Source organism: Liolophura sinensis, chromosome 10, assembly GCF_032854445.1.
Source record: "Liolophura sinensis isolate JHLJ2023 chromosome 10, CUHK_Ljap_v2, whole genome shotgun sequence".
Taxonomy (NCBI): domain Eukaryota; kingdom Metazoa; phylum Mollusca; class Polyplacophora; order Chitonida; family Chitonidae; genus Liolophura; species Liolophura sinensis.
The window spans coordinates 16,659,821-16,684,347 of record NC_088304.1 but is presented as its reverse complement, the minus strand read 5'-3'; the positions used below and the strand labels follow the sequence as shown (position 1 = coordinate 16,684,347).

The 24,527-nt window shown below is 40.1% G+C and overlaps 1 protein-coding gene across 1 annotated transcript; it reads right to left on the bottom strand.

Annotated features, from left to right (window-relative positions):
• Positions 1–1,247: 1,247 nt before the first annotated feature.
• LOC135476698 (GTPase Era, mitochondrial-like) lies at positions 1,248–18,475 on the bottom strand. The gene is made up of 11 exons (XM_064756811.1): positions 18,380–18,475; positions 15,743–15,895; positions 12,498–12,625; positions 11,322–11,399; positions 10,033–10,079; positions 8,905–8,966; positions 6,572–6,684; positions 5,718–6,260; positions 5,056–5,205; positions 2,661–2,741; positions 1,248–1,663 (listed from the first exon to the last, which is right to left on the bottom strand). Exons 1-11 carry the CDS (start codon positions 18,471–18,473, stop codon positions 1,541–1,543), a joined length of 1,572 nt encoding a protein of 523 aa, XP_064612881.1. The 5' UTR covers positions 18,474–18,475; the 3' UTR covers positions 1,248–1,540.
• Positions 18,476–24,527: the final 6,052 nt, after the last annotated feature.

The following is a 24,527-nucleotide window of genomic DNA, read 5'->3' as shown; positions in this document are numbered from 1 at the left end:
TAATTTATGGTATTTGTGTATAAGAATCAATGGTTAACAAAATGTTAGGGTTGGTATCTTAAAAAGCATTGGGGGCCTCCGTGGCTCAGTTGGTTAGCGCGCTAGCACAGCGTAATGACCCAGGAGTCTCTCACCAATGCGGTCGCAGTGAGTTCAAGTCCAGCTTATGCTGGCTTCCTCTCCGGCGGTATGTGGGAAGGTCTGCCGGCAACCTGCAGATGGTGGTGAGTTTCTCCCGGGCTCTGCCCGGTTTCCTCCCACCATAATGCTGGCCACAGTCGTATAAGTGAAATATTCTTGAGTACAGCGTAAAACACCAATCAAATGAATAAAAATAAATAAAAAGTATTAACCTAAAGTTTACATGCACATAAAGCCCAGTGACGCAGGAGGGATGTTCTACCGCTGATGCTCGGTGAGCATATTAATTACCGTAAATTACCAACTTCAGTTCTTTATGCATTGAGCTGAAGTTTTGCATTCATTTGTCCCATACAGGTGAGCTCTTTTGGTTTTGCTACCAATACCAATTGGTTTTGCTACCAATTCTAAGTTTCCTCTACATCTGGTGACATCAAGGTTATCAGTAGAGGTATCCAGTAACGACTATAATACACGGAAGTGAAGACCATGAAGATCCAGTAACGACTATAATACACGGAAGTGAAGATCATGAAGATCAAGTAACGACTATAATACACGGAAGTGAAGATCATGAAGATCAAGTAACGACTATAATACACGGAAGTGAAGATCATGAAGATCAAGTAACGACTATAATACACGGAAGTGAAGATCATGAAGATCCAGTAACGACTATAAAACACGGAAGTGAAGATCCAGTAACGACTATAAAACACGGAAGTGAAGATCATTAAGATCCAGTAACGACTATAATACGCAGAAGTGAACATCATGGAAGATTTTGACCTGAAGACTTTTCATAAGCATAAGCAGTAAGGTTCTCAGCATAAAATGATAACAGTAAGTTTTTTTCCTGCATTTTGCTGTGTTTATCACTGGATGTAGCTGGTTTTACAACATGTTGTAAAAGTAGTTCACATGGTACAAATGTATGTTTTCAGCAGAAGCCATCTGGACAGGTGCCTGCTGTTGATTAATAGGCTTAGCCAGTACATTGTTCCCAATAAACTGATCTCCAGGCCAAAAGTTAACATGCCTAACCTTTGTAATTTAAAACTCATCCGTCTGCATGCTCCAGAATGCCAGGTGAAATATAGAAGACAGAATCAGGAACGGCTCATATCCCTGCCACCATATTAACAGTTTACACCACCTGCTCATGTTTATTCATAAAAATGTGGTAATTAGCATAGTGGCATGTCCGGGCAGGGGAACGTGATAGCTGCTCTCGCTGGTGAATCTGCCTCCCTTCCTTGAAGCTGAATGACGCCAATTGTGGTTACCTATCCTAGCCTGTCCACACACAAGTTCTTGTTACAGAAGCCTAAAATTTCTCCCTGTCAGTGGTTAGACATTCCGACTTCCAGTTTCTCCTTCCCCTGGACTCTTGGACTCTCTAGTTGCTAAGTTTGAGCCTCACCTTGAGGAGAACGGGGCACTGAAAGGTTCGGGCAAGTTCCTCTTCAGCCTCTACTGACACCAGACGGATAGTACTGCCGCCAGGACCCATTGCTGCCCGCTGAGAAGAAAAGAAAAAAGGACATGCTCATTGTACACGTATGTTAGTGTCAGGTCACTGAATAAGCTATTTGTGATTGGTCAGCTGATAGCCAGAGCTGTCAACAGAAGCCCCTTTTACTCACTATGCCAGCAACGACGTTAAATTTTCCATCCAGGACTTAACATCTCAACTTCTCGTACAAATATTAACAAATGTTCGTTAAGAGGATACTACAAGTCCCAGAGGCCTGAAAGACTCGTGGGCTACAAAAATTCTTCTAAATCACAGTAAAAACATCGTTTCTAAAGTTGCTGTGTTGGTGTACTATTAAAATGTTTAATGGATCTCAAACAACCTGCTGACAATACACAAGTAAGCACCTCCTTCGTTTATCTTTATTCAAATAACGAAAAAGTCGTGGCACAAACTTCGAGTAAGCTACCTATTTCACCTTCTAGTAACGTGAGAGCACCATACTGTAGACAACTTGCTACTGGAGATATGAATGCAAGTGGCCAGTGAGGGTGAAACCAATGCTAATTTCTGTACAATCAATTAAGATCTCAATATTCCAATAACAAAAGGGCTTACAGCAACCTGCAGATGATCATGAGCTTATTGACATTGTCCGGTTTTCTCCTACAATAATGCAGGCCACCCTTGTATGAGTGAAATATTCTTGAGTACTGCGTGAAAACACCAATCAAATAAATAAATAAATCGAATAACGAAAACCAAATGTCTTCAGCTGACTACGAATCTTAAATAACAAATATGGTGCTAGTACGATATCTGATATTCAAATAACGAAAAGCGAATATGGTGCTAACTTCTGTCTGCCACCTTAGGTTAGGGGGTGAAAAAACCTGTTAACCAGACACAAACACCCCCCCACCCCACCCCCACTCCCTAATACCTCACAGGCAAGTTAAAAATCAAATTCATCTTCCTTATCCTCGACAACCCCAAGTATGAATAAATTTCGGACACATGGTGACACAATTTCCTCACTTACAAAATGGCGCTTCTTCCAACAGGACACATCAATGGCCAACTTCAGCCGTCCAGATGGATCAACTTCCCAATATGACACATCCTGTAAGCCAAACAAAACAGCATTTATCAAGCCTACGCATAACAACAAGCTTGTATCTTTCTGTAACTACACTTCAATGACTTTTTCCTGACCAACAGGAAAGATAAAACAATGGAATTCTAGAATTAAAGATCCAGAATCAGGGCTTGACCATCGTAATTACCTTCAATAGGCAAGTTTATGATTTTATTTAGGTGCTGTCCATACATAGGCTCAAAATTTGGGATTTTCTACTTAACTGCGCTTCTTTAGACAAGTAAAACAACAATTGCTAAGCTGGTGAGCTGCATTAATGAGATGTACAATGGCACCTTTTTGGTTTGGAAAAATAGGGTTTATTTGGGAAGAGTATTCTTGGCAGTGTCTGCCTTCCATTCTCACCGTCCGATGTGCCAGGAAACACAAATTCTAATGGACCATGTAATAATGACACGACTCACTGGCAAGGATCCGCAACACGTAATCTGTTTGAGACATATGATGCTAGTTTATTTGACAATGGTACAATGCCACACCTCTTTTATATCTTTACACTGCAAGTTTTTGTTTCCTACGTAACACTGATCAATGATTTCCCCTCCCCACTGCACACAACTAGCACGTAATGCACGACCACAGAGACCCTTCCCCCCTCGCCCCCCCCCCCCCCCCCCACACACACAAACCTTTGTATGAGCCTACAAGGCCTACACATGCTTTATGAATGCCTCTTAACAATTCTCACACCTTTTTCATGGTAGTGGTTACACTCATTGAAGAAGTACTTTCACCGAGTCACACTGAGGAAGGGAAGGAACTCCTGTTATACTCATAATTATTCTGGTGAAAAAAAATCATTTGTATATTTCCTACCGCCCTTTACATTTACCTTTAAGTGCACGTAAAGAGTACCACTACATATACAAAGAAAAAGTGTTATGGGTCACCGTTTTCACAGGAAAATGTGTAAAAAAATTCTGTAAAGTTTTGAGAAGATCAAGTTCACCATTGGGGATATGGCACTGGCAGATAATTCACTCCGAGAAGCCATATTGTAGAGGCCCTTATATACTTGGCCAATCACTAGCGATGAAAGCGTAACGTGATAACTGGCTGTCACTTCAAAACCCTATCAGCTCCCGATTGTCAGTGTATTTACCTATAGTGAATAGACGGATATCGATGCAGTAAATTGGATTTTGCAGTTAGTGTAAGTGTTAACCTGATGCATCTTGAACCACACATTTAGGAGCAGGGAACTGAGAACAGCTGCCTGTGTCACAATGCAGGCATGTTGGGCAGGGTACTGCAGTAACTTGTCAGGGTGAGCTGGCAGGAGAACTGCCTCAAGAGAGTCATTGCTTGAAATAAAAAACATTATAACTTTGCACTATTTTTCTTTAGCAAAGTCGGATTTATTACGAAAATATCTTCCCAAAATCTGAATGAAAGGGTCGATTATCAATCAGATGATCCAGTTATGTTCTGTAAATTCCCTGATGTCGCCAGCTAGGCCAAATGCTTACAGGCCGAGGACAAGCAGGACCACTGAAACACGACGCTTGTGTCCATGAACATCGCCCTGAACAAGCGCCAAAGTAAAAGAAACATCAGCTCTTTGAATACTGAACACAGCTGCTACTCTCTGGTTGGGCACCTGACGTTTTTGTGTATACTTGCTCATTGTCACATTGTTTATACCCATGATACAGAAGAGCTCCTAGGTTTTGTGACATCACTCTAGATAGCTTAACATAGCAAAATGGCATCATCAAATCAGTGGCTAGGTAATGAAGATTGTTTGCTATTTATTTTGTTAATTTTTGCTATTTATTTTGTCAATAAGTGGTGTAGAATTTTTTTAAATATTTTTAGAACATTTCTGGAGTACTACTTCATTAATTAATTCAGTTTTAGTGGCTGACTTTATGTTCACTTTAATACTGATTGCATTACACGACAGACCAAGTCATTAATTTTGAAGTTTACAGTTATTAACATGATCACATCATTATCTGTGCTTTGTGCAAGCTCACGAAAATTTATTTATTTTATTTATCCGATTGGAGTATTTCAACGTCCTCAAGAATATTTCAATTAAATGTCGAGTAACCACAACCATTTGTGAGCTGCTGACAGACCATCCCACCTATGACTGGGGGGGAAGCTAGTATGAGCCAGACTTAAACTCACAGCGACTGCATTCGTGGGAGGCTCCTGCGTTATTGTGTTGTGATAGAATGCTAACCACTCAACCTCGGACACTCCAGCGTTCTAAAAAAGCATACTGTTTTATTAGTCCTCAAAATCAGTGCGAATCTGACTGAAACTTTACCAGCTGGAGGTTATAAGGAATTTCCTCTCGAAGATGATCCAATAGTTTTTCCCAGACACACATCTTAGCAATGTCCTGTGGGTGCTGGTCAGTCACTAGGCTGCTGTGATACAGCCAATCAGAGGGCTTGGCACATCCCAGCATGTAGTCCTGGTAATCAATAGAGAAAGAGACTTAAGTTATGAAAGAATGTGTTTGAGTGGATGATGATATGTGATTAATATGTGACTGCTGATCTGTCAATAGTTCCTGCTCAACGCATCCATACAACACATAAAGACAACCTTTTTATTTTCATCTATGTTAAAGGATACATGAAAACGAACTCTAAAACAAAGATACCACTTAAAAAAACAATCCTTTTTGAGGCATGTTTGATATATCTTAGTATTCCCTCTCTTTTATGCATAGTTTCCAACAATGGTCTTCTGAACTTGTCTAATGCGTTAAACATGGGACGTGTTTCATTCAATCTGCATTGACATGTGCATTAAAGAATCAAGCAGAGTAAATACTCCAGCCTATTTATGAGATCACTCAAAAGACAAGCAACCACAATAGCAATACAATTACATCATTTACAGAGGGATATGTCACGCCATACGATGACATCATGCACAGTGAGACGTCCATTTACAATTTACTCCTGTCCTTGCACATACCTTCAACTCCTTCACACCATCACCGGTCAAGGCTGACACCATAAAAACATGATCAAAATTTGGCCAGCCATTCTTCTTTCTGATTACTTTCTTGACTTCTTTCAGTTTTTGATGAAGATCAATCCAGCTTCCATCTGAGTGGTCAACACTACTTAATGAAGCATCTGATTGGACAGCAGGAGAGTGTTCTGATTGGACATTAGCACTGTCTCCATATTGGTGAAACTCCTCTGAGCTTTTTGATTGGCTATGCAAATGAGGAGCAGTTTCAATCTCTGATTGTCTTAAGGAAGTTCTCTGTGACAAAGACTCTGAACTAACACCATTGTCACTATCTTGAAACCAGTCTGACGTTTGGGTGACAGTTCCTGAGAGTCTGTTTTTGGAATCTGTTTTAGTGTGACCGACCAATTCAGATTCAAACAAGTCCTGTTTTGTCAACTTTTCTTTTCTCTTTTTCACAACCGGCTTGCCTGCAACAATGCCTTCAGTCAGACGACGTACTGTTGACAGCAGGACATGCTTCTCTTTGAGTTTGTCAACCTAAAAATGACAAAGGAAAATTTCCATATTCTGATGAAATTAGGAATGAAGGAATTCTTTTATGTGCATAATTGCGCATGTGGCTCAATATAGAATATTATGTTAGTATTTCATTTTTAGTGTTAGGAAAGGAAACTTCCTAAGTTCTGCAAATGGTTTGAGATTTTTGCCTGTAGATATTGTTTAAGCACAGCAATTCCCCAGCTCTGGTCACCCAGTTGTTGGGCAACAACCTGAAACAAGATCACAGTTGAAAAAAATGTTGACCAAATTTTGAATCCTTTTGGTGAAAATGTGCATTTTGTGCTTACTTTATTGAGGACGAGTATGGAGGGAACATCAGAGTGCATGTACAGAGCCTTCAGTATCTCCTCATCCAGCTCTGTCCTGTTCCAGGGCTGAGAAACGTCAACAACAACGGCCACTGGAAATTACCAAATATACAACAGCGTACAGGTGAAACATCTGACATACTGCAATTTCTCAAACCTGACGATGTTCAAATCTTTTCTCTAACACATCTGTCTTGTATTTAAGATCAACCTAAATTTTATTTATTTATTTGACTGGTGTTTTACGCCGTACACAAGAATATTTCACTTAATCAACGGCGACCAGCATTATGGTGGGAGGAAACCGGGCAGAGCCCTGAGGAAACCCACGACCATCCACAGGTTGCTGGCAGATCTTCCCACTAGATCAACCTATATAGTATCATGTACTTCACATAAAGGATCCTGGAACCCCTTCAGGATAGACCATGTGTGTCTCTCGGCTCAACTCCACACTTTCACTCCTCAGGGATGATATTTTGCCATTTTTCTTGTTTTCTAGTCCACATTTTGCAATTTTTTGAAAGCTGTAGCTGTAAATAATCACCAAGATTATTTAAAATTTGTGGGACTGTTTTTTGTTTAAATAGTAAACTATGCATTTGGACCAAAAAACATTTGAACATTTTCAAAATCGGCAGAACATGTAGCAGCTAAACAGAAAAGCTTAGCCTGTTCCATCTGTGTGCAGGTGTATTATGTACACTACATGTATCCCTTATCCCTAAATGTAGCAGCTAAACAGAAAAGCTTAACCTGTGCCATCTACATGTATCCCTTATCCCTACATGTAGCAGCTAAACAGAAAAGCCTAACCTGTGCCATCTACATGTATCCTTTATCCCTAAATGTAGCAGCTAAACAGAAAAGCCTAACCTGTGCCATCTACATGTATCCCTTATCCCTACATGTAATAGCTAAACAGAAAAGCTTAACCTGTGCCATCTACATGTATCCCTTATCCCTACATGTAGCAGCTAAACAGAAAAGCCTAACCTGTGCCATCTACATGTATCCCTTATCCCTAAATGTAGCAGCTAAACAGAAAAGCTTAACCTGTGCTATCTACATGTATCCCTTATCCCTACATGTTGCAGCTAAATAGAAAAGCTTAACCTGTGCCATCTACATGTATCCCTTATCCCTACATGTAGCAGCTAAACAGAAAACTTAACCTGTGCCATCTACATGTATCCCTTATCCCTACATGTAGTAGCTAAACAGAAAAGCTTAACCTGTGCCATCTACATGTATCCATTATCCCTACATGTAGCAGCTAAACAGAAAAGCCTAACCTGTGCTATCTACATGTACCCCTTATCCCTAAATGTAGCAGCTAAACAGAAAAGCTTAACCTGTGCTATCTACATGTATCCCTTATCCCTACATGTTGCAGCTAAACAGAAAAGCTTAACCTGTGCCATCTACATGTATCCCTTATCCCTACATGTAGCAGCTAAACAGAAAACTTAACCTGTGCCATCTACATGTATCCCTTATCCCTAAATGTAGCAGCTAAACAGAAAAGCTTAACCTGTGCTATCTACATGTATCCCTTATCCCTACATGTTGCAGCTAAATAGAAAAGCTTAACCTGTGCTATCTACATGTACCCCTTATCCCTACATGTTGCAGCTAAATAGAAAAGCTTAACCTGTGCTATCTACATGTATCCCTTATCCCTACATGTAGCAGCTAAACAGAAAACTTAACCTGTGCCATCTACATGTATCCCTTATCCCTAAATGTAGCAGCTAAACAGAAAAGCTTAACCTGTGCCATCTACATGTATCCCTTATCCCTACATGTAGCAGCTAAACAGAAAAGCCTAACCTGTGCCATCTACATGTATCCCTTATCCCTAAATGTAGCAGCTAAACAGAAAAGCTTAACCTGTGCTATCTACATGTATCCCTTATCCCTACATGTTGCAGCTAAATAGAAAAGCTTAACCTGTGCCATCTACATGTATCCCTTATCCCTACATGTAGCAGCTAAACAGAAAACTTAACCTGTGCCATCTACATGTATCCTTTATCCCTACATGTAGCAACTAAATAGAAAAGCTTAACCTTTAAACATACCGCATACATACACGCTATCTCGACAGCATAAGAGCTAAAAAAACAAGGTGTTGCACCAGAACAACACAGATTCAGTACAAAATGAATCATCTGGAGTTTTATTTAGCAAGGGGAATTTCAGCATAACATGTTCACACAGGAAGTTTTCACTCAATTCTGAAAGGTACCACCATACTCATGGACACATACATAGATACATGTACAATATCAGCTCAGTGTGGAGATTACCTAAATCTGCATCTTCCCAGCTGGAGTGTGGGTCAGTCAGCAAGGATTTCTCAAGATGATGTCTAGGACAAAGAACAAATCAAAAGCTACAAATGTAAGACAGATGTAAAAGTGCTGTATATCACGAAAACTTGGGTATGTCAAAAATGCACATTAAGGCCTTTAAAATGATACTTTTGATATATCTGATAAGCAATTAATCAAACTTCACAAAAAAAACCCTTACCTGGCCCTATAGGGTACATGTAGATGAATCAGTAAAAATAAAGCAAAATGTGCACGTTACTTTAAAAAAGGTAAAACATTTGACTGAAAAAATCACCTGTAATCTCATGGAATTCTTCATCAACTGATAACCCTCTCATACCCTGCAAGCTGGCGTAAAATCACACATGCTGAGGCTGTATTTGACTTAACATTCCTTCCGTGACAAAGTTTTCGTACCCATTTTGCCTGATTAAGGAAGTTCAACTTATCTTAAAAATGTGTTCTGAGGTTTGTACAAACCTAGGAAGGTAGGATGACATGAGTTCATACTGCACGGCAAATAGTTTACTGTACTGTCAGCAGGCTGTAATTATAGTTCACTGTAGAGTCAGTAGGCTGTATTTATAGTTCACTAGAGTGTCAGTAGGCTGAAATTATAGTTTACTGTACTGTCGGCAGGCTGTAATTATAGTTCACTGTACTGTCAGCAAGATGTAATTATAGTTTACTGTTCTTTCAGCAAGCTGTATTACAGTTTACTGTGCCGTCAGCAAGCTGTATTTATAGTTTAATTCCAAAAGATACGGATTTTTTTCTATTATGCAGCAGGTAACAATTATTTCTCTCATTACAAACATAATCCTGAGAAATTCCATAGAATACAGAACTGTTAATATCAACACCATCCCATATATATGCATGTACACTTAGCTCTAGGAAACCGTGTTATTAAATGGAGGCTGGGTTGTATAACCTTCCTGTGTGTCATACAACCCATATGGTGGGTTGTATAACCTCCCCGTGTGACATCCAAGCCACGCAAGAACAGCAAACAAAACAATAACACACCTTGAGACCCCTTGGAATTTCAGTAGACTTATTCCAAAATTATTTTGGCTAAAATCTGGTATGAAATGTTACCTGTGTCGTTTGATGGCCTCAACCATTCCAGGTGTGTCTAGGAAAACCTAGGTAAGAAAGAATCAGTGATCAGTGCTCATGTCACTTCAGCAAGATTACAGCCAATTGCCAGTCACATTGGGTGAGTAAGTGCTTGGGGTTTTAACGTCGTACTCAACAATTTTTCAGTCATATGACGACAAAGGAATCCTTAGGGTGCATGTACGTGTAATGTGCCTCCTTGTTGCAGGATGGATTTCCACCGCTCTTTTATGTAGTGCTGCTTCACTGAGACGACTTACCGAAAGCAAGTAAGCTGCCCTGCCCGAGCCATTATACTGATACAGGTCAACAAGTCGTTGCACTATCCCCTTCATGCTGAATGCCAAGCGAAGAAGTTACAACTTCCTCTTTTAAAGTCTTAGGTGTGACTCGATCAAGGATTGATCCTGGATCTACCGGTCCCGAAGCGGACGCTCTACCAACTGTGCTATCCGGGCAATAACTAAGAAGATAAAATGTTTAATGACATTCCATGGTCACTGCACTTTTTTTTAATGCCAAAATATTTTCCTGAAAAATTTTAGTTCACTAATGTCCACAAAAAAATTTTTAAACCTCATTCACAGTTCTCTTGTCCCATACACTGTTGCTTCACTCATGTTTAGTCATGTAATCCAGTCACATCAGTAAATCATCCAGTGACATTCTGTAATTGAATTTCGAGGTATTTCACTATCTGATGGTCTCTTTTTGTTAGGGAATGCAGCTATAGTTATGCGCGACTAGAATGAGTAAAATTTGACGTGACATCAGATGATATTACAAAGGTGATATTCTGACCTTATTTCTGCAGACACGTCCCCGCCAGAAGGACCTGAGAGTTCAACAAGCGACATCATTGGTGAAAGGCCTGACACTGACAGCCACATCAAGGCTAAGATGAGTGGCCAGCATGAACACCCCCCACCCCCACCCCCGCCCCACACGTACGCACAGACCCCACCCCCACCATAAAGACATGAGAGTATATTATAAAGTGTGATGACAATGGATCAATCAGATGGTAATCCACAGTAGCCACATTTAAATTGTACATGTCTATTTATAATATATATGCATGATTTTGTAGTCTGCATGCCAAATCTCCATTCACTCTCATGAATAAAAGCTACCATTACTTAAATTTCAAACTGTAAAATCTTGTAACAGTTTCAATCATCATACTTGGAAAATGTTTTTAGAATGAAGACTTCAATATTCTAGTAATTAACGGGTTTGCCTGTGCATGTAACACTTGGAGAACTCACCAACTGTGTCTCATTGTGCGTCCAAACTCCCAATGTCTGTTTTCTGGTGGTGTGAACTTTGTTTGAAACTGAGGACACCTAGGAAATAAAATGAAAGGGCTTAGGAAACATTATGTTTCACTCTAACCTTCATCAAATTCAGTATTTCATACAGTGGACACGCGAGAAGATTTAAAGAGTGTCACAACACCTGATTTATTAGGTTCCAGAAAGACAGTACACATGTATCTGACATTTTTCATCCAATATACGATAAAAGCCAAAAGAACTTGCCACAAGTGATTAAGGTACAAGCAGCCTCAGCCACAGAAGTTTCTATAATGTTATCATCCATGGAACAATTTGTTTATTTTTTTAATTTGATTGGTGTTTTACGACGTACTCAAGAATATTTCACTTATACGACGGTGGCCAGCATTATGGTGGATGGAAACCAGGCCCGGGGGAAACCCACCACATCCGCAGGTTGCTGACAGACCTTCCCACACACGGCCGGAGAGGAAACCAGCATGAGCTGGACGAACTCACAGCGACCACATTGGTGGGAGACTCCTGGGTCATCCCACTGCACTAGCGCGCTAACATACTGAGCCACGGAGGCCCCATGGAACAATTATATACTGTTTAAAATTGCAAATGCATGTTTATTATATACTGGCTTTACAGTCATGGGTGGTACATGTATGGTGATTTTGACAAAATGTAGACTAAATACTAAACCAATTTACATTGTAGATTCAGGAAACTAGAACACTCAAACTTTATCTGAACACTCAAACTTTATCTGAACACTCAAACTTTATCTGAACAGTATTAATTCTTTACTGGCTTTAAGGCCATGAATAAGAGATGGCTTACACTGGCGAATGGCCAATGCTTCCTTCAGCAACAAACAGACCAGTGACATGTTGTGTCATAGACTGATGTGTTGGTTGAAATACATTCAAACATTTCAATTGGTTTGTTGTTGTTACTTACATTGTTTGTGTGGACAGGAGGGGACTTAGCAGATCGTGTATATGTTTAAACTCACTGCAGTTATTTATATGATTAAATATTCTTGATGTTTTTCCTTATTTATGTATATTTTTTTGTCAAATGTTTCATTCATGTCAGCTTTTTGAGGGAACACAATGTTTGTCTGATGCGCAGGCTGTAACTGAATCTCATACATACCCTCCACCCCATCAGCTGATTGGTTAATGTTGACTTGCCACAGTTTGGTCGACCAATGATAGCCAGGCGTAACAGTTTGGAGTTAGGGGGCTGGTCTGGAGTGGCCAGAGTCCTCCAAGTCTGGTCACCTAGCAGATACAGTTATCAACAGTTATTTACATACAGAATGATTAAGCTTGTTTCCTTGCTTTTAATTTATGTTAAATGACAACACTCTTTCAAACCTTCCTTTGTACATGATGAACTGATGGTTGATGTAATCAGAATATGTAAATATTAAGCCAAACCTCAGCACACAAGTACATCTACCACACACGTTCGCATCAATTACCCATTTGATGAAAGCTTTACAATGAATCACGCTTCTGCTATTAATTTGGAAATTAATTCCACATTTAAACTAATCACTTTGTATATCTTCCATTCTATCAACAGCACATGCAGGTATAAGTAAGAAATTGTACATCTCAAGAACAGCCAGTGATGAATGTCCATCGCAAGGGGAGGTAATGAGTCCACATCTGGTGGGATGCAGTATTACCTCCCCTGTGCCAGCAGGGCTTTCATTGTCTATATCAGCACGTCATAAAAAGCAGCACCGGACAGAGAATTAGACAAAGTAAAATACATGTAGACAGCCACCTGCTAATTTTTTCCTTACAGAAGTAGAAGGCTGTTTGTCCATCAGAAAAAGATTTTTCAATAACAAGGATGGTCCATCCAGCATGTATGTAAAATATATGATTGAGGTTTTATGTCATGCTTAAGAGTGTAAGACAACACCTGGTTATTGTCTATTTACAATGATAGACTAGTATTCATAGTGTCTTAAAATGGCATTAAATATTTTTTGGAATTTTTTTCAAGCAATAAAAGTTTAGTGAAACTTTTGTCAGGGCTTCAAAACGTCGCCAGGATAGAGAGCAGTGTGACATCATGTTTACTCTAGCTTTTTAATCATTGGCTGAGCAGTTCATGGGCAGAAAAAAGTTGTGGATATAGGCAATGAAAGCTCAAGTGACTGACCACTGATTGACGCTTTCTGGAAATAAGACACAACGGAACGATCTTATTTCTTCCACCGCTTGAGCGGTTACAGCAATCATATGTCTGTCAGCAACCTGCAGATGTTCATGGTTTTGCCCTGGCTCTGCCCTGTTACTCTCACCATAATGCTGGCCACAGTTGTCTAAGTGCAGTCAGGATGGTACCGATATTTCAATTATTGCAATAATCTTTAGTGAGCCCAAATGGAGTAAAACTCTCAATGAGAAACCCTAAATAAAAGAACTGTTGGTATAGTAGACCCACGCTACCATTTACAAGGATCGTTAGGTCAGTATCCGCAATTTGTTGCGGACATCAATTCCTCAGTCGCAATGTACTGCAGAAAGTAGGCCTATGCCCAGTACAATAGTTTTCTGCTTGCTGGTCAGGTCAAATGCCTGCATATCAGGGTATTAGCCAGGATCTGACAATAGGGCGTCCAAAAAGGCAGGGGTTTGGGGGCCGCCGTAAATAAGCAGGGGGTCTGCCACCGGAGACATTTTATCGCCACTGTATCATTGAAAATCAAGACCTTTTAATAGCTTTAATTGCCATTATATCACTGGAAATAATGTATTACTATTGGACCCCAGAAATTGACAGTTTTTAGGGGCACCCAATATATCACACTTTTCCCACCAATGACTGACACTGAGTGCGAATCACTAAAAAGAGTACATAAATTTTATATTAAACTATGTAAGGTTACAATCTGTTATGCTTTGGACAACCAAGTGTGAAACAGGAGGTAGAAAAACAAATTGAACTGTAAAATACACAATTCAATAGAGATGCAAGGAAAACAATGGCAATTTGGCACAGCAGTTCTGACAGTTCAAGTGTGAATGCTGTGAATCAGGAGGTCGAAATAAATAAACTGTGAACAATAAAATACACAAAAATACATATAAAAGGAAAACAATCAAAATGCATGGTAATTTGGCACAGCAGGTGCATGTCACTCACAGTTACACTACTTCACATTAAAATGCAACGGAACCAAATCAGAATACAGTATACATAGCTCTTACAACTGAGACTGAGAACAGGCAAAATTATCACCACTGAATCTGTGACTGTCACTCACTAAAAAGAGTAGTGGCACCAATCACAAGCAGGGGGTCTGCTTGAATCATACGATTTGAGCAGCTAAGTCACAGTAGGTAGAAATAAACTTTGTAAAATACAAAAAACAAAACAAAACAAGAAACAATTCAAATACATGTACTATCAGTCACATATCTATGTCGAGAAATTAACTTTTGGCACAGTGACACAGTAGTGCATGTCAAGCATCATTTCTGTCATCTGAATACATAAATGAATACACTTTGAAAACTTACATGTTAGAAAAATATTCACAATCTAGTATACATACATATAATGTTAATACACTTTGAAACAGTGTACTGGTCTGTGGGCTAGGACTCGCCGTAAAAAAAAATGTTGATTCAAAATTTTGCCCGTCAAAAATACCCCTTTTGGCTGGATTGCCCGTCCAGTTGGACAGGTGGACGGGTGTCTGGCTAGCCTGGTGCTGCATATGCAAGAGGGGTTCCTGGAACAGGTCACCATCTCCAGAGAGGTTATCCTGACAACTGTAACCCCTAGTAGATGTTCACAAAATTGCAACCAGAACTGTAACCACTCCTCTCATTTTATCCAGTGGTCGTGGATTGTAAGATCAGTCTTCTTGCTGACCTAGTCACTGCAGACCTAAGAGGAAGACACCAGACATGACACCCCACCCAGTCATGTTATACGTTATACAGTTTCTTTGCTCTAACCTCTCAATGCTAAACACAAAGTGAGGCAGTAACAGGTACTATTTTTTTCTTTAAGTCTCCGGTTGAACCTGACCTGGGTTTGATCCCGGGTCACCCGACTCCTGTGGTGAACATTTTAACCAGTAAGCCACCACAGCAGTCATGACCCACCAAATTTTAACAGTCCCCTTCAAATTATTTACAGTCTTAATTATTAAACACTGTCATAAATGAAGCACTTAATGCTTTCCAAATCCCACACACTGTTACATCAGCAGGCTTTGGGTTCAGTTTGGAGTATGGATGGAGCTACTGGTAGCCTAAGGCTTACCTCCTGAGACAAAGAGCCTCTTACAGCACGCATAAAACAGGGGCCAAAATTTATATGCATTTCCTTGGTTGTTGTAGTATGACTGATAATAGGCTTCCTACCTGCCGTAAGCCCGATGCCCTTCTCTGTCCTCAGTCCCACAGGCTGACTGCTACCCTGAACCACCTCACTTTCTATGTGGTTGTTTGTGGGTCTTGAGCTGTAACCACAGACACCCCGTAACAAACGACAGCCGCACACTGTCTGTTTGATTCCTGGAATGACAAAAGCTAGGTGAGTTTCATCAAAGCTGATCATGTGTTAACACGTCCTACTTCCATTATCTGATTTCGTGCATGTCATAACTGTTCAAGACTGACTGATTGATTGATTGATTGATTTATTGATTGCCATACTCAAGAATTTTTCACCTATACAATGGCTGTCAGTTTCATGGGTGGATATTGATTTATTGATTTATTTGATCGGTGTTTTATGCTGTACTCAAGAATATTTCACTTATACAACAGCGGCCAGCATTTTCGTGGGAGGAAACCAGGCTCTTTGCCCGGGGAAAACCCACGGCCATCCACGGGTTGCTGGAAAACCTTCCCTCTTACTGCTGGAGAGGAAGCCAGCATGAACTGGACTTGAACTCACAGCGACCACATTGGTGCGAGGCTACCGGGTCATTATGCTGCGCTAGTGCACTAACCAACGGGTGGAGGTTGGGAATGCATGATGTCCAGGGCGCATGATGCACATCTCGTGTGTCCTAGTGACCAAGGCCCCACAATTAGTCACAGCAGAGAAATTTCCTTGTCCAGGGCCACATGGTGCGCATCTCGTGTGTCCTAGTGACCAAGACCCAATAAGTAGTTAGAGCAGGGAAATTTCTTTGTCCAGGGCCATATGGTGCGCATTTCGTGTGTCCTAGTGACCAATACCCCACAAGTAGTTAGACCAGAGAAATTTCCTTGTCCAGGGCTGCATGGTGCACATCTTGTGTGTCCTAGTGACCAAGACCCCACAAGTAGTTAGACCAGAGAAATTTCCTTGTCCAGGGCTGCATGGCGCACATCTTGTGTGTCCTAGGGACCAAGACTCCACGAGTAGTTAGAGCAGAGAAATTTCCTTGTCCAGGGCCATATGGTGTGCATCTCGTGTGTCCTAGGGACCAAGACCCCACAAGTAGTCACAGAGAAATTTTCTTGTCCAGGGCTGCATGGTGCACATCTTGTGTGTCCTAGTGACCAAGACCCCACAAGTAGTTAGACCAGAGAAATTTCCTTGTCCAGGGCTGCATGGTGCACATCTTGTGTGTCCTAGGGACCAAGACCCCACGAGTAGTTAGAGCAGAGAAATTTCCTTGTCCAGGGCCATATGGTGTGCATCTCGTGTGTCCTAGGGACCAAGACCCCACAAGTAGTTAGAGCAGAGAAATTTTCTTGTCCAGGGCTGCATGGTGCACATCTTGTGTGTCCTAGTGACCAAGACCCCACAAGTAGTCAGAGCAGAGAAATTTCCTTGTCCAGGGCTGAATGGTGCACATCTCGTGTGTCCTAGTGACCAAGACCCCACAAGTAGGTAGAGCAGAGAAATTTCCTTGTCCAGGGCCATATGGTGCGCATCTGGTGTGTCCCAGTGCCCAAAACCCCACAAGTAGTCAGAGCAGAGAAATTTCCTTGTCCAGGGCCATATGGTGCGCATCTCGTGTGTCCTAGGGACCAAGACCCCACAAGTAGGTAGAGCAGAGAAATTTCCTTGTCCAGCGCCACATGGTATGCATCTGGTGTGTCCTAGGGATCAAGACCCCACAAGTAGGTAGAGCAGAGAAATTTCCTTGTCCAGCGCCACATGGTGTGCATCTGGTGTGTCCTAGGGACCATGACCCCACAAGTAGTCAGAGCAGAGAAATTTCCTTGTCCAGGGCTGCATGGTGCGCATCTTGTGTGTCCTAGGGACCATGACCCCACAAGTAGTTAGAGCAGAGAAATTTCCTTGTCCAGGGCCATATGGTGCGCATCTGGAGTTTCCTAGAGACCAAGACCCCACAAGTAGTCAGAGCAAAGAAATCTGCTTGTCCAGGGCTGCATGGTGCACATCTTGTGTGTCCTAGGGACCAAGACCCCACAAGTAGTTAGGCCAGAGAAATTTCCTTGTCCAGGGCCGCATGGTGCACATCTTGTGTGTCCTAGTGACCAAGACCCCACGAGTAGTTAGAGGAGAGAAATTTTCTTGTCCAGGGCCACATGGTGTGCATCTGGTGTGTCCTAGGGACCAAGACCCCACAAGTAGTTAGACGAATAGCAGTGGATCCTTTCACTTGGTGAACTAGATTTTACTCAAAGTGACCACAACGGTCATACCAAAGACCCGGACTGGTTGACCCGGTGTCAGTATAATGTGACTGGGTGGGGTATCATGCTTGGTGTCTCTCGCATGATACATGCACTGGCTCGCTGCATGTAAGTTTAAAAAATTACCGAAAGTCCTAGCCTCGAAAAACTCCAACTCTTTTTCTTATACTGGCCTAGCGTCGTTGGAGTCTCAACGTTTACAATGTTAATTTCGTACTCAACAAAGGTCCAGGCCGATTGTCTTTGTTATTGAACAAGTCTCACGCAAATGAAAGAAATTATAACTAAAGTCACTTGATATGGCGTTGTTGTTGTAAAAACAGACCAACTACTTGTCACACAAAGAAGGTCAATTTAGTAAATGGCTAATGTGACACATGGAAATCTTTGTTACTTTACCCATTCTGTGAGAAGTGCCGACAAACAAATAAGCAGAAATCCGCAAAATCAAACTGCTCGAGTGCTGCACACCCGTCATCATGGGAGCTGCCATGTTTGATCTCGCGTTGAGAAACTCATGTGTTGGAAGAGTTATTCGCCCTTACACTATATCCAAGGCTTACGCTCTCATCACGATAGGCGTAGTCACGTTTGTGCTAAGTACATTTGTGGGGCTTAACTCTCGAATATGGCTGACATTTTTTTTCTGTCGTCTAGAAGGTGAAATTGCATGCTTCGTTAAAAAAGACCTAGTTAGTGTACTTAAAATCCATTTTTAAATTACCTATCCCCGTAGGATAACGTGTAGTCTGCAATTAAATCCGTTAGTTATTGTCACAAAACTATCACAAAAACAAAAACTGTTCGCATTGGTTTATCACCTGGGTATTGTTGCGTTAGCCGCAGTCAAGTTGTTGTTGATAATAAATGGTTGCAGGATACAGCATGATATCATTAAGTCTTGAATAGAGAACCTTCACTTAATTTTCCACTTGAAATAGTTAGCATATAGGCTTATACGCCTGTTGTACAATGACCAAAGACATCTTGCAAGTGTCTTAAATAAACTTCGCTGCATAAATAAACTTCTGATTTTGTTTACATCCTTAATTAGTTAGTTTCCAATGAAATGCAAAACTATGTATTTTCTGTCGAGGTATGGTGAAATAATAAAAAAACTATATTATAGCATTATAACAAAATATAATTAAGCCCCATTTATAAGCGAACGCATACACGCTTCGTTTACTGATAATCTTTCGTTTAGTCGCTGAAAGTTTATTGTCATAAAGTCCCACAAACGGGAGAATCTATATACCGTTTATCTGGCATAAAATCGTTACATCCTTAATTATTGCCTCCGCCGATAATTCAAGCATGTCCAATCTACCACTGAAGCGTGTCACAGTATGGTCTTTAACACTTATGTGTATTTCTCCAAGTTTGCAATTATAATGTGACAAAGTTCAAGGGAAACAGTTCATGTTCACTTTTTTGCTCTTCCAATATACATTTGCATATAGGCCTTGGCAATACTGACACGCACAAAAATGCAATAGTTTAACAAAACATTGCTAAATTTCATGAAACAGTATCATCAGTGCTTTATCCCCTTGAGTTCTAAGCATATTTGCAGTATACTTTTATTGGCGTCACTTAAACTTATAGCATTGGTAAAAACAAATTGATTTTATAGTTTGTACATTATTTTTATCAGTCAGTCTTATAGATTCATCAACACAGCCTGATTGTAATACGATTTTGATCTTACGTTTAGTTTTGTTTCCTTTACCTAATTCTATAAACTCCTGTACGTTTCATCTATTATCTATGTTAATTTGTGTATGTATGTTGGTTTTATTGTGGATGAGATTCCTTCGTTGCCTTAGGCTGTGGAAATCCTCGTAAAACAAATTAAAAAATTAATATTAAAATTACCCATGTACGTGTCGTTATTCCTACAAATAGCGACAGTGTGGACAATGATTCAGTTGGACAGGAGATATACACGTATCTGAAGATCATCGTCCCCCAATTTTTTCACCAAAAGCGTAGTCTCCCTGGATATATCCATTCAAACAGCTGCTGACACAAAATATTGACATCAGTGCACTTATTCTTTGTTTGTATGTTTTGGGTCGATGTCGTCTCAGTGACAACGTCTTTTAGTTATTCCGCCATATTGCGACGGATTAATAAACAGACAGTGTGTTAATTTTAACAGAAAGTCTGCTGTCTGAGTGATTCTAGAATGTATTCTGTTATTTTACATAATACTGTGTCATATTCAATATAATATCCTGTTAGGCTCATGTAATATTTACGTTGAAATATTACATGATAGAATAAAGAATATATATCCTTATGTGTGCTATATTTATCAGAATAATGTATTACAATAACAGATTTCTGTTAAATCTAACATTTAATTATTATTATTTGAGAGTATCCCCTTGCAACAGGCCAGACCTGATGCAGACATACAATGTATTTATGCAGTGCTGCCTCAGTGGAACGCCACCCTGAAGACACCAGATACGACGCCCCCATGCAGTATAACAGTATAACGTTCATTGAGGACCACTTGTCATATATAGTTTTAAAAAACAAATCTATGATTTACATGATTTATTAATTCTGAGTAGTGTTTTACGCCACACTCGAGAATATTCCACTTATACGACAGCATTATGGTGAGAGGAAACTGGGTAGAGCCAGGAGGAAACACACGACCATCCGCAGGTTGCTGAAGGACCTTCCCACGTACAGCCGGAGAGGAAGCCAACATGAGCTGAACTCACAGCGACCGCATTGATGATAAGCTCCTGCGTGGGGCATTGCAATCTATGATCGTTTGAATGTCTTGCGTACTCTGGAAAAAAAACTGAGGAATTCATACATGCCAACATGGATGATTGTTTCTAAAATGCATGTTCAGATTGCCTTATGCCGAATCCTGTCATCGTCATTGACAACTTAAAGTTTTCGAAATCTATTGTATGGAGTTCATTTAAGACTGGGTTGTGTCTGTTATAGTGATGCTGACATTCAGTCTTTTGAGTTCTCCATTAACCAAGTAGAACAAGCAAAAAAAAAAAAAAAACACCATCACCCAAAAACTTTGTCCCCCGAATTCTCAACTGAATTGCAAATAGAGGTCCCGTCATCAATAATTGTATATGTTAGTGCATGTAATAATGCTATGAATAGAGTGCATTCTGCATGAAGAAAAAGGCATCCAATTAAGAATTCTGAAGTTTTTTGACAAACCGAAAATGGCTGAGGTTTATTTCGCTAACAGTTCGATTCCCTATGGACGCATTAAACAGACCCGCTTTCTCGGTAAAACTTTCCACTAAGGATCTGCAAGAATAGTTCATCGTAACGGGTCTTGACAGAATCCATTGTATCTTTTAAGAAATTGACTTTTGGTCGACATGAAAAGATGAATTGTCATACAGGTCTACCATGGATCGATATATAATATAGTTACGATTTTTTTTAATACACCAGATGTCAGCGTTGTGTTTTTTTTTGTGTGTGTTTGATCTATGCGATACATTAGATTTATACTGGGAAACTGGCGCTGTGGTCAACATATTGTTTTCTTGTACGCAGGGAAGCGCTCATTAAAGTCGTCCACACGCATTATATCACATGAGTGATAAAGGTATATATTATGTCAAAGTTGTACATGATAATAAAGTGGTACAGTTTAATAAAGTTATAAATTGTAAGGAAGTTGCACATTAAATGTTGTTAAAATGACATAACGTGTGAAAATGCTGTAAAATGTAAGCGCCAACGTCTTAAAATGTTACGCCGCGCAGTGATTGTTTACAAGATTACAGTTCAGATTTCAATACTTGTATAATGCGGATTGTTTGCAAGAGATAACACAATTTTAACATTTGTATAATGCGGATTGTTTGCAAGAGATAACACAATTTTAACATTTGTATAATGCGGATTGTTTGCAAGAGATAACACAATTTTAACATTTGTATAATGCGGATTGTTTGCAAGAGATTACAAAATTTTAACATTTGTATAATGCGGATTGTTTGCAAGAGATAACAAAATTTTAACATTTGTATAATGCGGATTGTTTGCAAGAGATTACAAAATTTTAAGACCATTTGATTTCACTAATACAACGGCAGCCAGCATTATGGTGTGAGGAGTTCTCCGCTCAATCCGATATATGCTAAAGCAGTCGCAGTATATTACCGAATTGTTCTTCAGCACTCCATTATCTACATGTGGATCAAAACACATTTATTGAAACTAGAGCAAATAATAAATTAAATGTTTGAGCACAAATAAACAGAAAATGTATTGCACCTTATAAGCACAAACAGAAACATGTCAGAGAAGAATGTCATGACCTATATATGTGAAACATAATACACAAATCACATATCCAACATGTCCTGCATGGGAAATTGTCAAGTGAAAAAATATTGAATTCGAGGTAATTCCTAGAGTGCGTCGAGGCACCCCAGATTTTGTCTGACGATTTGCGAGATTGGATTTTAAGATTTTAAACATTTCTGCGTGAATTTTGGTTCTATTTCAAGTCTAACGACGCCCAACACGTATTAAAGTTCTCCTCTAAAAAACGACGTTAGCAGGAATAAGTGAATTTTGAACTGCCGCATCTATCGCGTGACTTTCGGATCCCACTAGTCTATTATAAATTATGCCATTTGGAATTCTCTGCTTTCGTTGAGGTCCGAAGTTGACACCTTTTTCGTTCCGGAAGGGCCGGTCGTTTCCTCGCGGCGAGCCGGTATAATTTCCAAATTACGGAAATAACCTATAAATCTTTCAAAGTTATGACGAACGGGGTGTGAGGAGTGCCCGTCGCTTAGGAGACGCTGGGGCGACTGGAAAAAGCTAGCGGGCCTGTTTAAATGGGTTTCCATGTTTCCTCCACTGATTTCACACCTTACGGCGCCCGCTAAAAGTCGAAAAAGAGCGGTAGAGAGACGGCTGGGGGCTGGCCGGGAGGCGCGGGACTCGGGCCGAATCCCCGATGCTTTTATCGGCCTGTTTGGGCCGCGGTCGACGGAAGAGCTGACACGACTTGAACATCTCGGAGGAGAAGAAATTTTGACACTATTCGAGACGAAGCTAGACTTGGCATCTCCGTACCATTTTGGATATAAATCTGTCCAAATGGAATCCAATTCAGTCGGGAATAAAGTCGAAGCTACAGCCTGGTGCAGTGCGTGTGGACGACTTTAATGAGCGCTTCCCTGCGTACACGCACGCACACGACATGACGTGATCAGTTATAACTCAGTTAACACATACAGACGTGTGCTTTTATGTCCCAAACTCGCAAAAAGACAAAACAGTTGTACTGTAATGTACATCAAATATACACAAATTATGTTATGAAGTGATAAAAACAAAAACCAGTTGTATCTGTGAACCCAGTTGCCATCAATTCTCTATAGGAATAAGACTGCAAACATCAACACGAACAGAATATCAACATGAGCACAGTATACATACGAACACAAAGATCAACACGAACGCAGTATACATACAAACACACCAACAACACGAACACAGTATATATATGAACACAATATCAACACAAACACAGTATACATACGAACACAATATCAACACAAACACAGTATACATACGAACACAATATCAACTCGAACACAGTATACATACAAACACACCAACAACACGAGCACAGTATACATACGAACACAATATCAACACGAACACAGTATACATACGAAAACAATATCAACACGAACACAGTATACATACGAACACAATATCAACACAAACACAGTATACATACAAACACACCAACAACACGAACACAGTATACATACAAACACAATATCAACACGAGCACAGTAAGTCTATACATACGAACACAAAATCAACACGAACACAGTAAACACACGGACACAATAACAACACGAACACAGTATACATATGAACACAATATCATCACGAACACAGTAGACATACGAACACAATATCAACACGAACACAGTATGCATACGAACACAAAGATCAACATGAGTACAGTATACATTCGAACACAATATCAACACGAACACAGTAAGTCTACACATACCGACACAATATCATTACGAACACAGTATACTTACGAACACAACAACAACACAAGCACAGTATACATACGAACAAAACAACAACACAAACACAGTATACATACGAACACAATATCAACACGAGCACAGTATACATACGAACACAATATCAACACAAACACAGTATACATACGAACACAGTATCAACACGAACACAATATGCACGCGCAAACCAATAAACGAAGACAACAGAAGATGACGAAAATACACCGAAATGTGTGTCGTTCTACAGGAAACAACTGGAGTGCGTGGATTTGTACCGTTTTGATGGGAGTTTTATGAGTTGCCACCACGGTCCAGAAAACAGCTGAGGCGCGAGAATCTGTGAAAATATATCAAATATATGAAAATATATTTCAATGTATACTAGAGCCAAAAGTTGCATTAAACTGTACTTATTATAAAGATATACACTTGATTGATCGAGGAGAAACACGCCTGCTGAGGTAAAATCG